General features: G+C 35.6%; 2 protein-coding genes across 2 annotated transcripts; one reads left to right on the top strand and one right to left on the bottom strand.

The window, feature by feature from the left end:
- The first annotated feature begins 2,395 nt into the window (after window positions 1-2,395).
- On the top strand, window positions 2,396-10,075 carry LOC102599617 (T-complex protein 1 subunit eta). Its single transcript, XM_006353578.2, has 14 exons — window positions 2,396-2,509; window positions 3,184-3,444; window positions 3,674-3,799; window positions 3,929-4,132; window positions 4,725-4,894; window positions 5,023-5,158; window positions 5,889-6,005; window positions 6,133-6,252; window positions 6,332-6,430; window positions 6,514-6,603; window positions 7,446-7,533; window positions 8,057-8,145; window positions 8,297-8,371; window positions 9,714-10,075. The coding sequence occupies exons 1-14, from the start codon at window positions 2,495-2,497 to the stop codon at window positions 9,798-9,800; spliced, it is 1,677 nt and encodes a 558-aa protein (XP_006353640.1). The 5' UTR covers window positions 2,396-2,494; the 3' UTR covers window positions 9,801-10,075.
- A 1,345-nt stretch (window positions 10,076-11,420) lies between these two features.
- LOC102599290 (pentatricopeptide repeat-containing protein At5g11310, mitochondrial) lies at window positions 11,421-14,593 on the bottom strand. The gene is made up of 2 exons (XM_006353577.2): window positions 13,887-14,593; window positions 11,421-12,800 (listed from the first exon to the last, which is right to left on the bottom strand). Exons 1-2 carry the CDS (start codon window positions 14,473-14,475, stop codon window positions 11,575-11,577), a joined length of 1,815 nt encoding a protein of 604 aa, XP_006353639.1. The 5' UTR covers window positions 14,476-14,593; the 3' UTR covers window positions 11,421-11,574.
- Between the last annotated feature and the right edge of the window lie 1,133 nt (window positions 14,594-15,726).

Raw genomic sequence — 15,726 nt, 5'->3', positions numbered from 1 at the left:
TTTTTAAAACTATGTTATTCTTAAAATTTATACAATATTTTATTTTGTATTAAGATCCGAAGTTACAATTATATTGTTATAGTTTTTCAAATTTGAAGTTAACAATTTACTTTGTAAATATTTTGTTTTGTATTCAGTTTGACTGTAGCCTTCAATCTTATTAATTTAACATAATGAACGTTGATATTTCAATAAAAGTATTTTGTACTCATGTGTATATTTTATCGTCTTTTCGAAGATTTCTGTTCATTTAACATTTTTAAAGTTTAGCTTACCACACAGGTAAGTGAAAATATATTTGATCTCTTTTTCAAACACCGTATAGTTGTAAAAAATTGAAAAATCAAAAAAACTCAAAAGAACCGACTAAAGCCGAAACCGAAAAATTCAACTTTATGTGATTTGATTTGGTTTTTAGATTTAATAAATCGACATAATTAATTTAAGTTTTTTTTAATGAATAACCAAACCAAACCGACCTATATACACCAATGTTTGTCAGTATATAATATAAATGATGTGAACATCATAAAGTGTTGAGTAATATTTTCTTTGAATGAATAATTTTGACATCTATATCCATTTTTACTTGTTCCCTTCATTCATAATTTATTTCTTCATCCATTTTTACTTGTTTACCATACTAAAAATGGATGTTCATTTTAGTTTTATTTATAATTTTAAAAAATTAAGAGATAATATATTATTTAGTTTGAAGTTATTCGTATTATTTCCTATCATTATTTTTGCATTTCTCAAAATATTGAATTTATATTTAAAAAATAATATAATAAAATTATAATTTTATTTTATTGTTTTGTGAGAATTTTCGAAGACGAAGGAAGTAGAATATATAATCATCAAATAAATATCCATGAGGCCATCATAATCATGATGAACATGGGTCTTCGGAGGGTAATTATGTTTCGCACAATTAAAAGTTAACCTTCAAAATGGAATCAGAACAAACGATTTATGTTGACAGGGTATTTTATTATGTTATATCGTAAAATTTGCAAAAAATAAAAAAAAAATTAAAGTGAAAAAATTAATATTTAAAAATTAAAATTGTATTTAGCCATTATTATAAATTGAAAATATTTTTCTTAAAAGTAATTTGAAGTGAAACGATAAAAATATATTTTGATTATTTTTCAAATTCTTGAAAAAATTGAAATTCAATCTCGAATTTTGAAGTAAAGGTGTTTTTCGGAGTCCCCACCCCCCCCCCCAAAAAAAAAGTAAAAACAATTCCATGGCCACCCCCTAACATCTTGTTTGGATGGTTGGTAACTTACTAGTGGTATAATATTATTAAGTTCTTATTTGATTGTCACTTACATTTTATTGTATCGTATTATTTATTATATTATTAAGTGACAACAAAATGACCCATTTTATGTAACGACCATTTTGGTGTGATCACATTGTTACCTAAATATTTTTCGTCTTATTTTGTCTTTACTTATTATTCCTTCTATCTCTATTTACTTGTCTATTTTTTACTCGGCAAATCTATTTAGAAAATAATTATAATTGACATACTGAGTTTACTATTTTATCCCTGTTAATTGATAGAATTCCAAAATCAATTTACTCATTAAAGAGGTTTTACCTTTTTTTATAAACATTAACTCTCTAAAAAAATTGAGGGTACAATAGGTAAAAAATATTGTCTTTTCCTGATTTTTCAAAAATGACAAGTAAAAAGTCAAAAAATGGACAAGTAAAAAGGGACCGAGGGAGTATATAATAACTCTATTTTATCCTTTACCCAACCTTTTCATAACTCTACCTCGTCCTCTATCTTTTGTAAGTTTATTATTTAAATTATGAATGTGTGACATTATATAACTATGGAGAACGATACAATCTATTAAAACACAATATTCATTAAAACAATACTCTCCCTATTTCAAAACAATTGAATTGTTGAGACATTTTTCATATTTCAAATTAACTTAATTGTTCAATCTTCAAGATTACTTTTAGAATAATCTTCCATTTTTACCCTTCATTTGGTTTTTCCATGTGACGAGTTCAAAAAAATTTAATTGCTTTGAATAATTCTAAAGATTAATTTGAGGATAATTAATAAGGGCAAAAATGGAAGGGTAATGTCTAATTTATGTCATAATGCTTTCTTAAAGATGTGAGACACCCAACAGTTCAATAATTTTGAAATGGAGGGAGTACTAATTAATATAATACAACACAATACTATATAAATACGATACAATATGGAATAATATGTATAAGAACAAAAGTGCAAATTACTAGAGAAAACAAATGGAAACTTTGAAATGACAAAATTATCCTCTATTTGACATTTTAATGCCAAGAAGCACAAAAGGTTCTTGATTATTCCCTTTTTATATTATTAGATACAGTAAAGTAAAAAGTGTATAATATTGCTAAACCTAAGGAGCAAAGGAAAAACCCTAGAAGCTCACTTTCTCCTCAAGATCAAAGTCGGATCAAATCGCCTCCAACAATGTCTGCCATGATGGTAAGCCTGCAATTATATAGTTGAAATGAGAAGCAAATCTGTTTAGATTTCTCAAAATGTGTAACATGGTGAAGTATAACTGTGTTCACTACTCTTTCATGGAAATGAGTGCTAGTTTAGTGTGATTGTGTGTAAACAAACATACATACATGTACCGAAGGCACTGGATGTGGATGCGGAGGTTGCCAACCCTGTAAATCCACCCATGGTTGTGAATATAATGCCTTTTTTAAACTGTGAACTTCAGCAAAAAGCTTGCTTTTTTAACAGAGACAGCTGAAATTGCAATTGTGCCTATAGTTTGTTCGAAGTAAATTCAGATTAATGTGGTAACTTCGATACTGTTGAGAGTATGAAAAGTGTTATGGTGAAGATTTTGTGTTACATGTTTAAGATCAGACTTAAGGATCCACATTTTCTGTTGCCAGGTTTTTATACTCTTACTAATTTGTTTTAGAAGACGACTTTTAATTACTACTGGAATGAGTCCAAGTAGAACAGAATGAATATAGAGAATTCTATAGCCAACGCCACTAATTTGGAAATGAGCCACAGTTGATTGATTTATTTGCTATATACCTATGTGGTAATGGTGTATTTTGTCTGGCTATTGTTGTTTCTTTTTTTTCCCTTGATTATTTTCTGATCTGGTGTTGTGGCTTTTCAAATAACAGCAACCTCAGATCATATTGCTGAAGGAAGGGACAGACACGTCCCAAGGGAAGGCACAGTTGGTGAGCAACATAAATGCATGTATGGCTGTGGCTGATGTGGTGCGTACCACCCTTGGCCCTAGGGGTATGGACAAGTTGATCCACGACGATAAAGGAAACACCACTATTTCGAATGATGGTGCTACTATAATGAAGCTTCTAGACATAATTCATCCTGCAGCAAAAATACTTGTTGACATTGCCAAGTCCCAAGACTCTGAGGTATGCTGTACTTTTACTGCCTCAGCGTTTGTGCTATTTGTTGCTATAACATCAGTTGAACAGTGTAATGCTGCAAAGTCAATTTCTGTGCTTTTACTTCAAAGGTACATGAGATGCAGCACATAAGTTGGACCGTATATGCAGTCGAGAACTTATGAGCTTGGGAAATTTTAAGCTTGTCCCTTCAACCCCTTTTTCACTACTAGTGTCTTGTTGTCCCTGGCTGCAGGTTGGTGATGGAACCACTACAGTTGTTCTGCTTGCAGGAGAATTTTTAAAGGAAGCCAAGCCTTTTGTCGAAGAGGGTGTCCACCCTCAAAATCTTATTCGTAGTTATCGAACCGCTTCTAACATGGTAGATTTTTCCTCCTCCTGGTTGCTTGTTCCTTTTTGTCTTACCCCTTTTGGCTATATTCACTGTCCCAGTAGGGTGCAGATGGTTTGTCATCATAGTTTATTGAGTAATTTGGTATGGATTATGTAGGCTATCGAGAAGGTAAAAGAATTGGCTGTTAGCATAGAGGGAAAAAGTTTGGAAGAGAAGAAAAGTCTGCTTGCAAAGTGTGCTGCTACAACTCTGTCATCAAAGCTCATTGGAGGGGAAAAGGAATTCTTTGCATCCATGGTTGTGGATGCCGTTCTTGCAATTGGAACTGATGATAGGCTGAACATGATCGGAATTAAGAAGGTATACAATCTTGCAACTGAATTTTTTGTTTGTCTTTTAAGAGGTTGTGGTTGCTTAATGTTGTACTTTGTCGTGTCGGCCTTTAGGTTCTTTTGTTGGTTCAGAAGAACCTAAAAATAGATGTTTACAAAATTTGTATTTCTGTTGTATTCCTCTTTGTACCATCTCGGTACCTGTTAAATAAAATCTTTACCTTATCAAATTTTGTAAGCATCTATTTTTAGGTCTATTTGAGTGGTGTAACTATTTGAGTAAGCTCTTATCAAAATCTTTACCTTATCAAAAGAAAAAAGCTCATCTTATTCAGTCAACGAGGGTTGATTTATGTGGACATTTCCTTGATAAACAACAATTGGTTGACATGAGTTTTACTTAAGCCCATTCAAGTGGATCCTTTGATATGTTTTAGGGTATGGAAGAAGAGAGTATAATATATTCATCGAGGAAATTGAAGATAGATCTTTGAGCAAATGAAGATCATATATGCTGTTGGATTACAGCTTGATTAGAGACAACAGAAAATTTTACTATTGGTTCTACGACTTATCTAATATTTTCTTACCTTTTCTTTTGTTCCGTTTTGTATGTGTAGGTCCCTGGAGGTACTATGCGGGATTCCTTCCTTGTAAATGGTGTTGCCTTTAAGAAGACATTTTCCTATGCTGGTTTTGAACAGCAGCCAAAGAAGTTTGTAAACCCCCAGATACTTTTACTGAACATAGAGTTGGAGCTAAAATCAGAAAAAGAAAATGCAGAGATAAGGTAGTATGTTTTTGGCATACATTTGATTTTAGTTGAGAATAGTTCTGTAATCTCTCCAATTCACTACTTTCTTTCGTAAGTTGCTCAGTTCTGAAGGTGCTTACTCCACCTAATCATCTTTTGTGTAGGCTCTCAGATCCAGCGCAATATCAGTCAATTGTTGATGCAGAGTGGAATATCATTTATGACAAGTTGGATAAATGTGTAAAGAGTGGTGCCAAAGTTGTTTTGTCTAGACTCGCTATTGGTGATCTGGCCACACAGGTTGGTTACAAACTTGCTTTATGGTCCATTGCTTTGGTTCATGATCATATCTTCACATGGATTCTTCGGAGAACTAGAATTTAGATAGATAGTAAGTAGGCACTAAAAGTTGTAGCCTTATCTTTGGGGAGATCGTCATGCCGATTTTTCTTGTGTCATGGTAGTGTACTAGTGTATTCCGACATATCAAATGTGTTTTAAAGTGTCATAATATGCATAATGAACTAAAAATAGCACGTGCCTCCCTCGTCATCCTTACTTTTTTTGGAGCTCATTGTGCCTCCTTAACCCTCTTAACTTTGGTTGGAGAGGGAGTGTCAGTAATTTACAACAAACCAGATGATCTATCCTAGTTTTAGAAATTGACAGAATTTCTGTGAGGGAAAGAAGTAGAAAACTATAGTTTCCCCATCTGGTTTACCTTATTTTATCAAAAAGGAACTATAGTCTCTCCATCCTGTGCAATGAAGTACACTGGTGAACTTTTGATGAGGAAAAGAGTTTTGCCTTGCTGTGTTATTACTGAACTCTATTAAATTTTTTACCTTGCTTGTTCTTCTGCTGGTTGCTGCAAAGGGATGTGGAAGTACAGTTATGGAGCTGTTGGTTTTTACTGCCATCATTTTAAGGCTACATTTCTGCCAGAATCTTCTTACTGACACTCTTCTGGGCTTTAGGAGATTATTCTGAAGATTATGACTGATATTCTTTATGTCTTTTATCTTTTCAGTATTTTGCAGACCGAGATATATTTTGTGCTGGTCGTGTCTCTGAAGAGGATCTGCAGCGGGTAGCGGCTGCCGCTGGTGGAACAGTGCAGACAACTGTGAACAATGTTATTGATGAGGTCTGATCCTTGTCCTTGTTACCCATAGTCTTACCAGGACAACTGTACACCTTCCATATCATGGTTAAATTGTAGTATTAGGTTTTGGTCGATAACTTTTACTTTAACCAACTGGATTATTATCTAGGTTCTTGGCTCTTGTGAGATTTTTGAGGAGAAGCAAGTTGGAAATGAGAGATTCAATATATTTAGTGGATGTCCCTCGGGCAAGACCGCCACTATTGTCCTTCGTGGTGGAGCAGATCAGGTTTTTGATCACTTCAGTTATGCATACAACTATTATTCGATTCTTTGATCCTAATTTTCTTTTTCAATGGTCTATATAGTTCATCGAGGAAGCTGAGAGAAGCTTGCATGATGCTATTATGATTGTTAGAAGGGCTGTGAAAAACTCTACGGTTGTTCCTGGAGGTGGTGCGATAGATGTAAGCACACTCTACAACGTCCCGAGAAGATTTCTTTATGATAGCAGTTGTACCTTATTGATTGATAAAACACTTGGGTGCAGATGGAAATAAGCCGTTTCTTGAGGCACCATGCTCGAACAATTCAAGGGAAATCTCAGCTCTTCATAAACTCTTATGCAAAAGCTCTTGAGGTAGCGATTCTTCTTTCATTTTGCTTTAACAGAGAAATTATTTGCTGTGATCTTTTTCGTCAGAAAGATATGCAAGGTTAGACTGGTATATGCTAGAAACCCTGATGATAAGAAATAGATGCTAGTCGTCCTCTCAGTCAGAAATAAATTATAGGATTGATTTTCAAACTGACAATGTGGTGTTGAAGAAGTTACCTTTTTTCTGTGGTCCAAGAGTGAGGGTCGTTATGAGGCAGTGCACAATAGATGTAGAGAGCATCTGAGGGCTGTGCTTAGCATTGTTTTATTGTATTATCCAACCCTACCACTTTTATTTTCTCTTGAAGATTTTTTTTAAAAGAATGGTATCAGCACAAAGGGTGTGCTGAAAACCCCTTTTCTTGGAAGGCTTATGATTGGCGCTTTCCCTTTTATCAATAAATTACTTTGGTGTATGTGACCACACTAGTCTAATTTTATCAGTGGTTGAGTCCTAGACCTTCTTGTAACTGTCTAATTTGATAATTGGGTTTGTATATATCTGCTTTTGATGAAGTTATCTTTGTTGGTCAAATGTATGTTTGGGATGAACTTATTTGATTCCAAAAGAAACATATTGTTTGTTGTAAAAACTCTTTTTAAGCTATTGCTATTGCTCCTCTTATGTGGTAAGGGATTTGTCTTGAGTTATCATTCTTAGTTAGCTAGGGCTGCCGATGCTATCAGGTCTTTGAGATAGTCCTCAGTATTCTTTTTGTAGACACTCTCTTGATATTGTAGTCATTGTGAGATGTCTCTTATTCCTTATAGAACATATGTTCAATTCTGTGATACCTTACTGTTTCAACTTTGGCATAATGCAGATTATCCCCCGTCAGCTATGTGACAATGCTGGTTTTGATGCAACTGATGTGCTGAACAAGCTCAGACAAAAACACGCTCTTCCGTCTGGTATGCCTACCATTTCCCTTTGGAGGATGTATAATGATAACAGTAACTTTTTCTTTCTTAAAACAATGATAATAAGAACAGTGTTAACTTTTTAGACTTTCAAGTTTTCTAGCCACTTTGAGGGTAGTTAGTTTTTCCTGGGATGGCTTTCTGCAAAAGTTTTGGAGTTCTTTTCTTATTGTATTCCCTTAATAATGGTACTCCTTCTGTCCCTATTTCTGAAGGATTCGGAGTTCGAGGGTCATAGAACTTAATTTTTACTATTGGTATAAGATTCTTCAAATAATTTAAAATAAAATTTGCATATTTGAAAAGCTCAGGGAAAGTACTAGGAGTCATCCTAGTTAATGATTCAGAATATTTTTATTTTTTTTGAGAAAATTATAATCAAAGAAAAGATTGTTCGACTCCCTAAATAGTAACACCACACTTAAAATAGGACAGGATGGAGTACTAAAAGAAAAAGGAAAAATAAAGAAAAAGAAATTTCATGCTCCTTAATGGTAAACAATATCCTGGGCAGGTGAGGGTGCACCTTATGGAGTCGACATTAATACTGGTGGCATTGCTGATTCATTTGCCAACTTTGTTTGGGAGCCAGCAGTTGTGAAGGTATATTTACATCTATTTTTTATTTGATAAATTTAGTTTAGCTTGTTATTAATCAATCACTCATCTTTTCTCCTTTGTTTGACACCAAAGCGTCAGTTTTTCACAAGTTATTCTTGGTTCCTGAAAGTATTACAAATTCTACTTTGTCCAGATAAATGCCATCAATGCAGCCACTGAAGCAGCATGCCTCATTCTGAGTGTAGATGAGACAGTGAAGAATCCCAAGGTAATTTCGTCTTTGTGAAACCCCAACTTCTCCCCAATTTGTCTACCATTATGGACATAATAGACAGTGCAGATTGGGTTTTGTATGTCGCCCTTTGTTTTGCTTTTCTAGTCTTCAAGATACTATAAGTTACTTTAAAATATTTAACCAAAAACAATTTGATGAAATAGGCGGAAATGGGAAATAAAGGGGACAGAGAGAGAACTGAGATTAGCTAGTAGTGTACATGCAGAAAACTAGAGTTGTGATTTTCACCTCTCAGGGTGTGCCTTGTGCTGGCTGTTACCGCTAGAATGTTGAAGAGTTAGTTTTAGAATGTTATTGTCGTATGAAGTTAGTCCATGTCTCCATGATAGGTTATATATAAAATATGGATTGTATCTCATCCCTATAAATAGGTGTCATGTATTTTTATCATCCCTGTCGTACTCTTGAGTTGATAGTTGCTCAGCAAGAATTGCAGGAAGAAAATAACCCAGTAATGATGCGGTAGCTCTTCTGAATTTTGTTGAGTAACAGTATAACTTAAGATCTTTGTGGCCAGGCCTTAGTGGTAAGGTTTGTTGCTACTATGCATTTTAGGGCTGTGTAGGTGTCAAGAATTTATCCCATTCCTTGTTCCTCTAACAAAGCAAAGTGGGGAAGGAAAAAATAATAGAGATGTGTATGGAGGGAAACTCTATATGGTGCCATTTAGCCTAAGCTGACAAAGTTATAGCAGTCCGGTCGCTCAAAGTTGCAGTCTGAGTTGGATGAGAAGAGACCGTAATGTGCAAAGTTTTGGCAAGTTCTCCTATATCTCTCACCTTTTTCTTTTCATAACTGAGAAATCCCTGAGGGCGAGTTGGCGCACTGTCCAAAACTCAGTGAATAATGTGCCCGTTTCTCTACGGTTCTCTTCTTAAATGCGAGACTTTAGTTTGTAGCAGGGCTTGAAATCGTGACGTGCATCCTTGCCCCCACACATCACACACTGCTCTTGTGACTAGATCATAGCCTTGTGGGCTTCCTATGTCTCGCAATTTTCTTCCTTTTAGAACAGTAGCTAAGGTCCTAAAAAAGGCTGGTTTCTTTGAGGATACCGTCGCCTACTGTGGAGCGGAAAGGTATAACTTGCACTCTACCTCTGCTGTGGTCTAAGAATTTCTGAATCTAGAAAAGTCAGATTAGTTTAAGTTGGTCTTCTTCAAGCTGACCATGTGTATCTGCAGTTTAGATGAAGTTTTGTGAAATTTGGGTTTGCTTATCTGGTTTCCTTTTTGCTTGTGTTGGATGTGTCACATCGAACTTGTTAGCATCCTTATTATGCGTGAAATAATTCCTATATCCTTTCAAATTGCAGTCTGAGAGTGCACAAGGAGATGCTGCTGCAAGTGCCATGGGTGGTGGTAGAGGGCGTGGACGTGGACGTGGAATGAGGCGGCGATAGATTTCACAAGTTCTTTTGCAGATTTTGCTATGATTTTTATGTAGTGTTTGCTTTTTTTGCATTGTTTGCTCCTCCCTTATGTAGTTCTAGTTGTCTCCCTCGATCAAAATGTTCAAATTTGGGCATGGATTCTCATATAGCAACCGAAAACAATCAAAACAGAGTTGTGTTAAGTTCAGGCAACATCCAGTGAACTATATCATTTTTGATACTGTCAGTTTTGCAATGTACGAAGCCTGCCGTTGGATATATAATATTCTGTGTATTAAACTTCATCTTGTGTTGAAAAGTTCACAAATTTACGACATAAAACTTTTAGTTTTGCGTCTGTGTAAGGCCGTTGGTATATATAAGAAACCAAATGGAAAAAGTCTTGGGAAAAATAATTATTAAGTACAATAACATATTGGTTTAACGATATTATCAGATCCAGCGAAAATGTTTACGACTTAAATCTTTCAATTAAGCTGTTTATTACTCCTTTATCTTCCACAGACCAGTTTACTCTTTAGTAGTACCTGTACACAAATACTTCCTTCGTTCCTTTCATGTTGTGTTTTTTGAAAATCAATGTCTTGTATTCAAAGTCAAATTAGATTACATTAATTTGATATTTTAAACTAAAAATTTGGATATTCAAAATCTATATAAAAAAGTAGAGCCGTCAAAATGGGCTTAGCCCATGGGGCTGGCCCAACCCAACCCAACCCGTTATTGGGTTAGGGTTGGAATATGATTTTTCAAGCCCATTTAAAACTAGAGCTTATAAGCCCGGTCCATATAAACCCCTAACCCTTGAGGCTTGATCGGGGTAGGGCCGAGGTCGGCCCATGGGCCAAAACTTTTTATTTAATGGTAACTTACTATAATCTCACTAGTATATAATCTAATTACTTAAATACACACTATATAGTAATATTATGAATTTTACCATATTTTGGTATGTCCAGATACATGTATCTCGGAATATATGAATTCAAAATTAGGTTAATATGTTCTAGATATACTCTATCCAAGTAGATTCGCATGTATCTAGGATGCATAGACAAATCTTGCGTCCTCGCCTCCCTCCAATCTTACTTGTCACTCTTGCATCTCGCTCTCGTATCTGGTATGCGAGATACACGCTAATTACACTAGACTTTTTGCTAGTGTTATTAAAACAACACCGTTGTTTGCCATATTTGATTTGAAAATCTTTTCATTTTCTTGATTTTATAGAATTATAAGTTTGAAAAGAAAAAAAATGAAAAAAGAAAAAGAGAAGGGCTAGCCCGCCCCAGCCCCGGGCCCTTCTAGGGTTGGGTTGGGTTGAGCATTTTCAGGCCCTTTCGAATGAAGGGCCATCCCGCCCTAACCCTTCAAATTCCTTGGTCCGCGAGGCTTGGGCCAGGTGGGGCTGGGCCGACCCTTTTTGACAACTCTAATGAAAAGTATTATAAATTGCAATTTTTTGCATATCAATACGATGAAAAAATATATTGTAAAATGTTAATCAAAGTTCTTATTGTTCGACTCTAAAAAAGGCAACCATGACTACTAAAAAGGAACGGAGAGAGTATTGGAGGGAGTATCTGAGAATGGCACTAACATAGTGAAACAAAATCCAACACATATTCATTGCTTTCTGAACTTTATAAAACCTACAGAAATCAATTCTTTTGACAAGAAAGAATTTTATTGATACAAAAGCACAACTGAGCTTGTGCTGGATTTATGTACACGAACAAAACTTTTGAATCTGTTACAGAATGATCATACAACATCATATAGATTAAACCAATTCCACTCGTTCACTAATATTTTCTATAAGCTGGTTTGCACTCAGCACTGCATTTTCAGGCGGAGTTCTACGTTTGATTAGCTGTCTTGGACTTCTACACGTCTGTAGTATATTTGACATTTCTTCAGCTTTTGCAATGATGGATTTTCTCTTTGAATGCGATGTGTCTCCATCTCTAATATATGTGTTGGGCAACTTCTCAGAGTAGGGTGTAGATACCATCGTGTTTCTAAGTTTCTCTGCCTTATCATTCATGCCTTGTTTTGCGAGATCATTGCAGAGTCTCTGATATGTGAGATACTGAGGAACTAGTCCTCTCCGAATCATGTCATGAAACCACTCGACAGCTTCATCAAATTGATGCATCTTGCAGAACAAATGTATAAGCATGGTACTTGTAGCCAAGTCCAAATCAAAACCCTTTGTCCTCATTTCTTGGATAATTTGCAATGCCAGATTCAATCTATCCTGCTCACATAGCATCTTAACCAGCAAATGGTATGTTAGTCGATCTGCTACATATCCAGATTCAATTAACTTGGTATAGAGGTTTAAGCCTTCTTCAATCTTCCCAAACTTGGAGAAGTACCGAAAGAAGTAATTATAAGTTGTTGGTGTTGGCATTAAACCTCTATTTATCATCATCTTAAGAATCTTACTTGCCCCAACAATATCCCCTGCCTTGCAAAAGCCCTTCACCAACGAATTGTAAGTTGATAGAGTCGGACCGGATTCCAACACTAACAGTCTCTCCATCATTCCTGATGCTTCCTTGAACCGTCCTGCTTCTCCTAATGCATCAATTACTGGATTGTAGACAACAGCATTGGGAGGAATTCCTTCCTCTTTCATTTCATCAATTAGTTCAATTGCCATCTCAACTCTTCGCATCCGGCACAATCCTTCAACAAGGGTACCATAAGTTACAACGCTAGGTTTTATGCCCTCCTTTTTCATCTCAGTCCACAACCGCTCAGCTTTCTTGAGCTTTCTTGATCGAAACCATCCATTTAGCAATATATTATAGACCCGAATAGATGGCGACCAATTTGAGTCTTGTCCTTTTCGCCTATAAAAATAATCTGAAGCTTCCCTAATAAGCCCCTCTTTGCATAAAGAATCTAATAGTATCTCAAATAAGTTGTCTTCCAAGCCCAAAGCATGTATCTCTAAATTAGAAGAAAATTCATATGTTCGAACAGCTGGTAAGAGCATACCTGCAAAAAAAGAAAAAGCTCGGGTCACATGTACTTTTCAGATAATTAGAACTTTCATGGATTGAATATAAATGGTGGGAACAAAAGAGAAAAAGGGAAATTTTTTAGCCCAAGTACTGAATTCAATAAAAGCCATGTTAAAATAAGACAGTTTCCCTCTTGTTTTTACCTTATAACAGAAACAAATTACCATGTTGATATTAGGATGCAATCACATTATAGAACAAACTAATGCCTTTTACGGGTGATCCTGATAGGTAGTCCATTTATGGATTTCTAACAAGCAAAATACAACACATTGGACATCCTTGAATATCCAATAACTACTAATTGTGTAAGTTTAAACTAAAAAATAGAACAACATTTTAGCATAATGAACAAAAACAACTATTCCAAATCAAGTTCAAACACAGAACTTGTAGATTGTATTATGAAATCTAATATAAGGTTCTGAAGCTTTCAGCTTACTGACATCAGAACGTAATGAACTCGAGCGAACTACTTGCTAGGGATAAAATAAAGTTCAAAAACTCTATAACTTCCATCTATTGCAAGAATGACATAGCTGGTCTTATCGAATGGTTTAGTTAAACCTTAGAAGAGGTCTTGCCCCCATGAACTTGGTCTGGTGGTAAGATGCAAACCATGATGTGTGGGTTAGACGCATGTCATGGGTTCATCCAAGACAAAACATGGTAATTAAGTGGAGAAGGATTGAGGGGCAGGCTGGTACACCACTACCCTTGGGCATTTCTTGGTTATAAATGAAATAAATGTAGCTGGTATCAACAATGGATAAAGGCAGGGACTTTCCTAACTAGTTGAACTATAATAAATCCCCTGAATACTGAATTCGTTGAGATGGATTGACCTGAATAGAGCTAAATGGATAGTGGCGTCTAGGGAGGATAGAGTGACCTTATCACCTACCTCAAAAGGTTAGACAGGTTGTTTCCGATAGACCGTTAATAGTCCAAAACAGAACAGTGACTACAATAAAATAACATGGTAGTCGAAGTACAACAAACAATAGATAGTAACAAAAATGGATTAAATGTATTCATTCTCGAAAAAAACAAGCAGTACCTGCTCTTGCATATCGTCTAATCATTATGGCAAATGTGTCAAGATTGGGTCTTTCAGTAGAATTGAGTCTATCAAGTATCAAATTCCAAGCAGAATCAAATTCCCTTTCCTTGCCAAGGGCATTAACCACAGCATTAAACACAGGCAAAGAAAACTTAAACCACTCTTTCTTCTCAGCCCATAGGTAAAGGGTAAACAAAGGCTTAGGAGAAGAATCAAAATGGTTGAAAAGTTGAAGAAACATACACTCATTTACTTCAACCCCAGCTCTATCCAAAGCATTTTCAAGAACAGGGCCAGCTGGGATGATGGGGTCACGTAGAATCTCACATAGGGTGGTGAAATCAGTGGGACAGTAATTAGGGGTTTCGGGTTGTTGGGTTGAAGGAGGGGGTGAAAAGAGGGGGATGGGTTGTTTGGGTGGGTGGTTCAGCTTAGGCAATTTCATTAGGGGTTTTCCTCGCGTTGATTTCAGCCATGATTGGGTTGAGAAGAGCTTAGAAGTAGGGTTTTTGGTAGTGAGATGTGAGAGAAGAGAGGTTAGAGAGATAATGGAGTGGCGGATGTGGGCGGAGTTTAGAGCTTTCATTGCATTTGTTCCACAGAGTGATAATGGCGAATTGAGGTTTTTCTGGGGTTTATGCCCAGATTTGTCAAGTACAAAACTCTCCGGGGTACTTCTCTCAATTTGTGATAGTTTCCCACCTTGTTCGATGGTTGCTAGTTGCTACCCGTGGTATTGTATTGTTAGTTTAAATATAATGATTGTTACTTGAATTCTATCATATCATATCTTTTAAATTCATTGTTAGGTAACCAAAAGACTCATTTCATGTAACCATCCATTTGGTGTGATCGCGTTGTTATATTAATACTTTTTTTTAAAATTTTTGTCTTTATTTATTACTCCCTACGTTTCATTTTATATGTCATCCTTTTTTATAAATAGTTGATCCATAATACTTGTCATTGCATAAAATCAATGCATAGATTAGCATATTGTTCCTTTTTTACCCTTGCGAATTATTAACATTGAAAACATACATTTGACCAACTTAGAAAAGTTAAGTAAATTATTCATGTTCATTGGTTAAATTAATTGATCAATTCATATTCATTGATTGAAAAGTTGATTTCCAAAAAAATTAAATAAGGATAGAATGGTAAAATTACATCATTTCTTAATGCAAGTGCAAAGTAAAAAAGTGACATATAAAATGGGACGGAGGGAGTACTTATATCACGCCCCGAGCTAACACCCCGGACGTGACTGACACTCGAGAACCATTGCTGGCCCCAAGCGAACCCTTGGCTTGACTTACTTAACTCAGCAGAAGACTCTATGCATATTTATAATGACCAAAAGCACTATACTCACTAGAATAATAAAATACTAAGAATGCTTAAAAGTCAAACATTCAACTTGGCCAAATGGCAACTCAAGTCTTAACATATGAAATGATAAAGTCAATGAAAAGACTAAAGAACTAACACCTGACTGTTTATGAAGCCTCTAAAACAACTGAGGTGGATGTCGAGACAAACCCCACGACATCCTAATGAACTAACAAAGTAACTGAAAGCAATAAAAGGAGTCCTCCGGAACGGAAAAAGGATCATCAACTGACTCAGGAGTGCTCACCGGATCAACGATGCACTGGATGCCGATCTTAGTTACATGTGTTTGCATCGTAATAAGATGCAGGCCAACTGACATCAGTACATTGAATGTACGAGTATGCGAGTTGGAATGCTAAACACAACATAGGCTTGAAAAGAATCTGAAGAACTTACCTGGCTCAACTCAACTCAACATAACTGAACTCATTTCAATATAAAG

Source organism: Solanum tuberosum, unplaced genomic scaffold (assembly GCF_000226075.1).
Source record: "Solanum tuberosum cultivar DM 1-3 516 R44 unplaced genomic scaffold, SolTub_3.0 scf00158, whole genome shotgun sequence".
NCBI lineage: Eukaryota > Viridiplantae > Streptophyta > Magnoliopsida > Solanales > Solanaceae > Solanum > Solanum tuberosum.
Note: the sequence above shows the minus strand (reverse complement) of the source record. Positions and strands in the feature narration are given on the sequence as shown.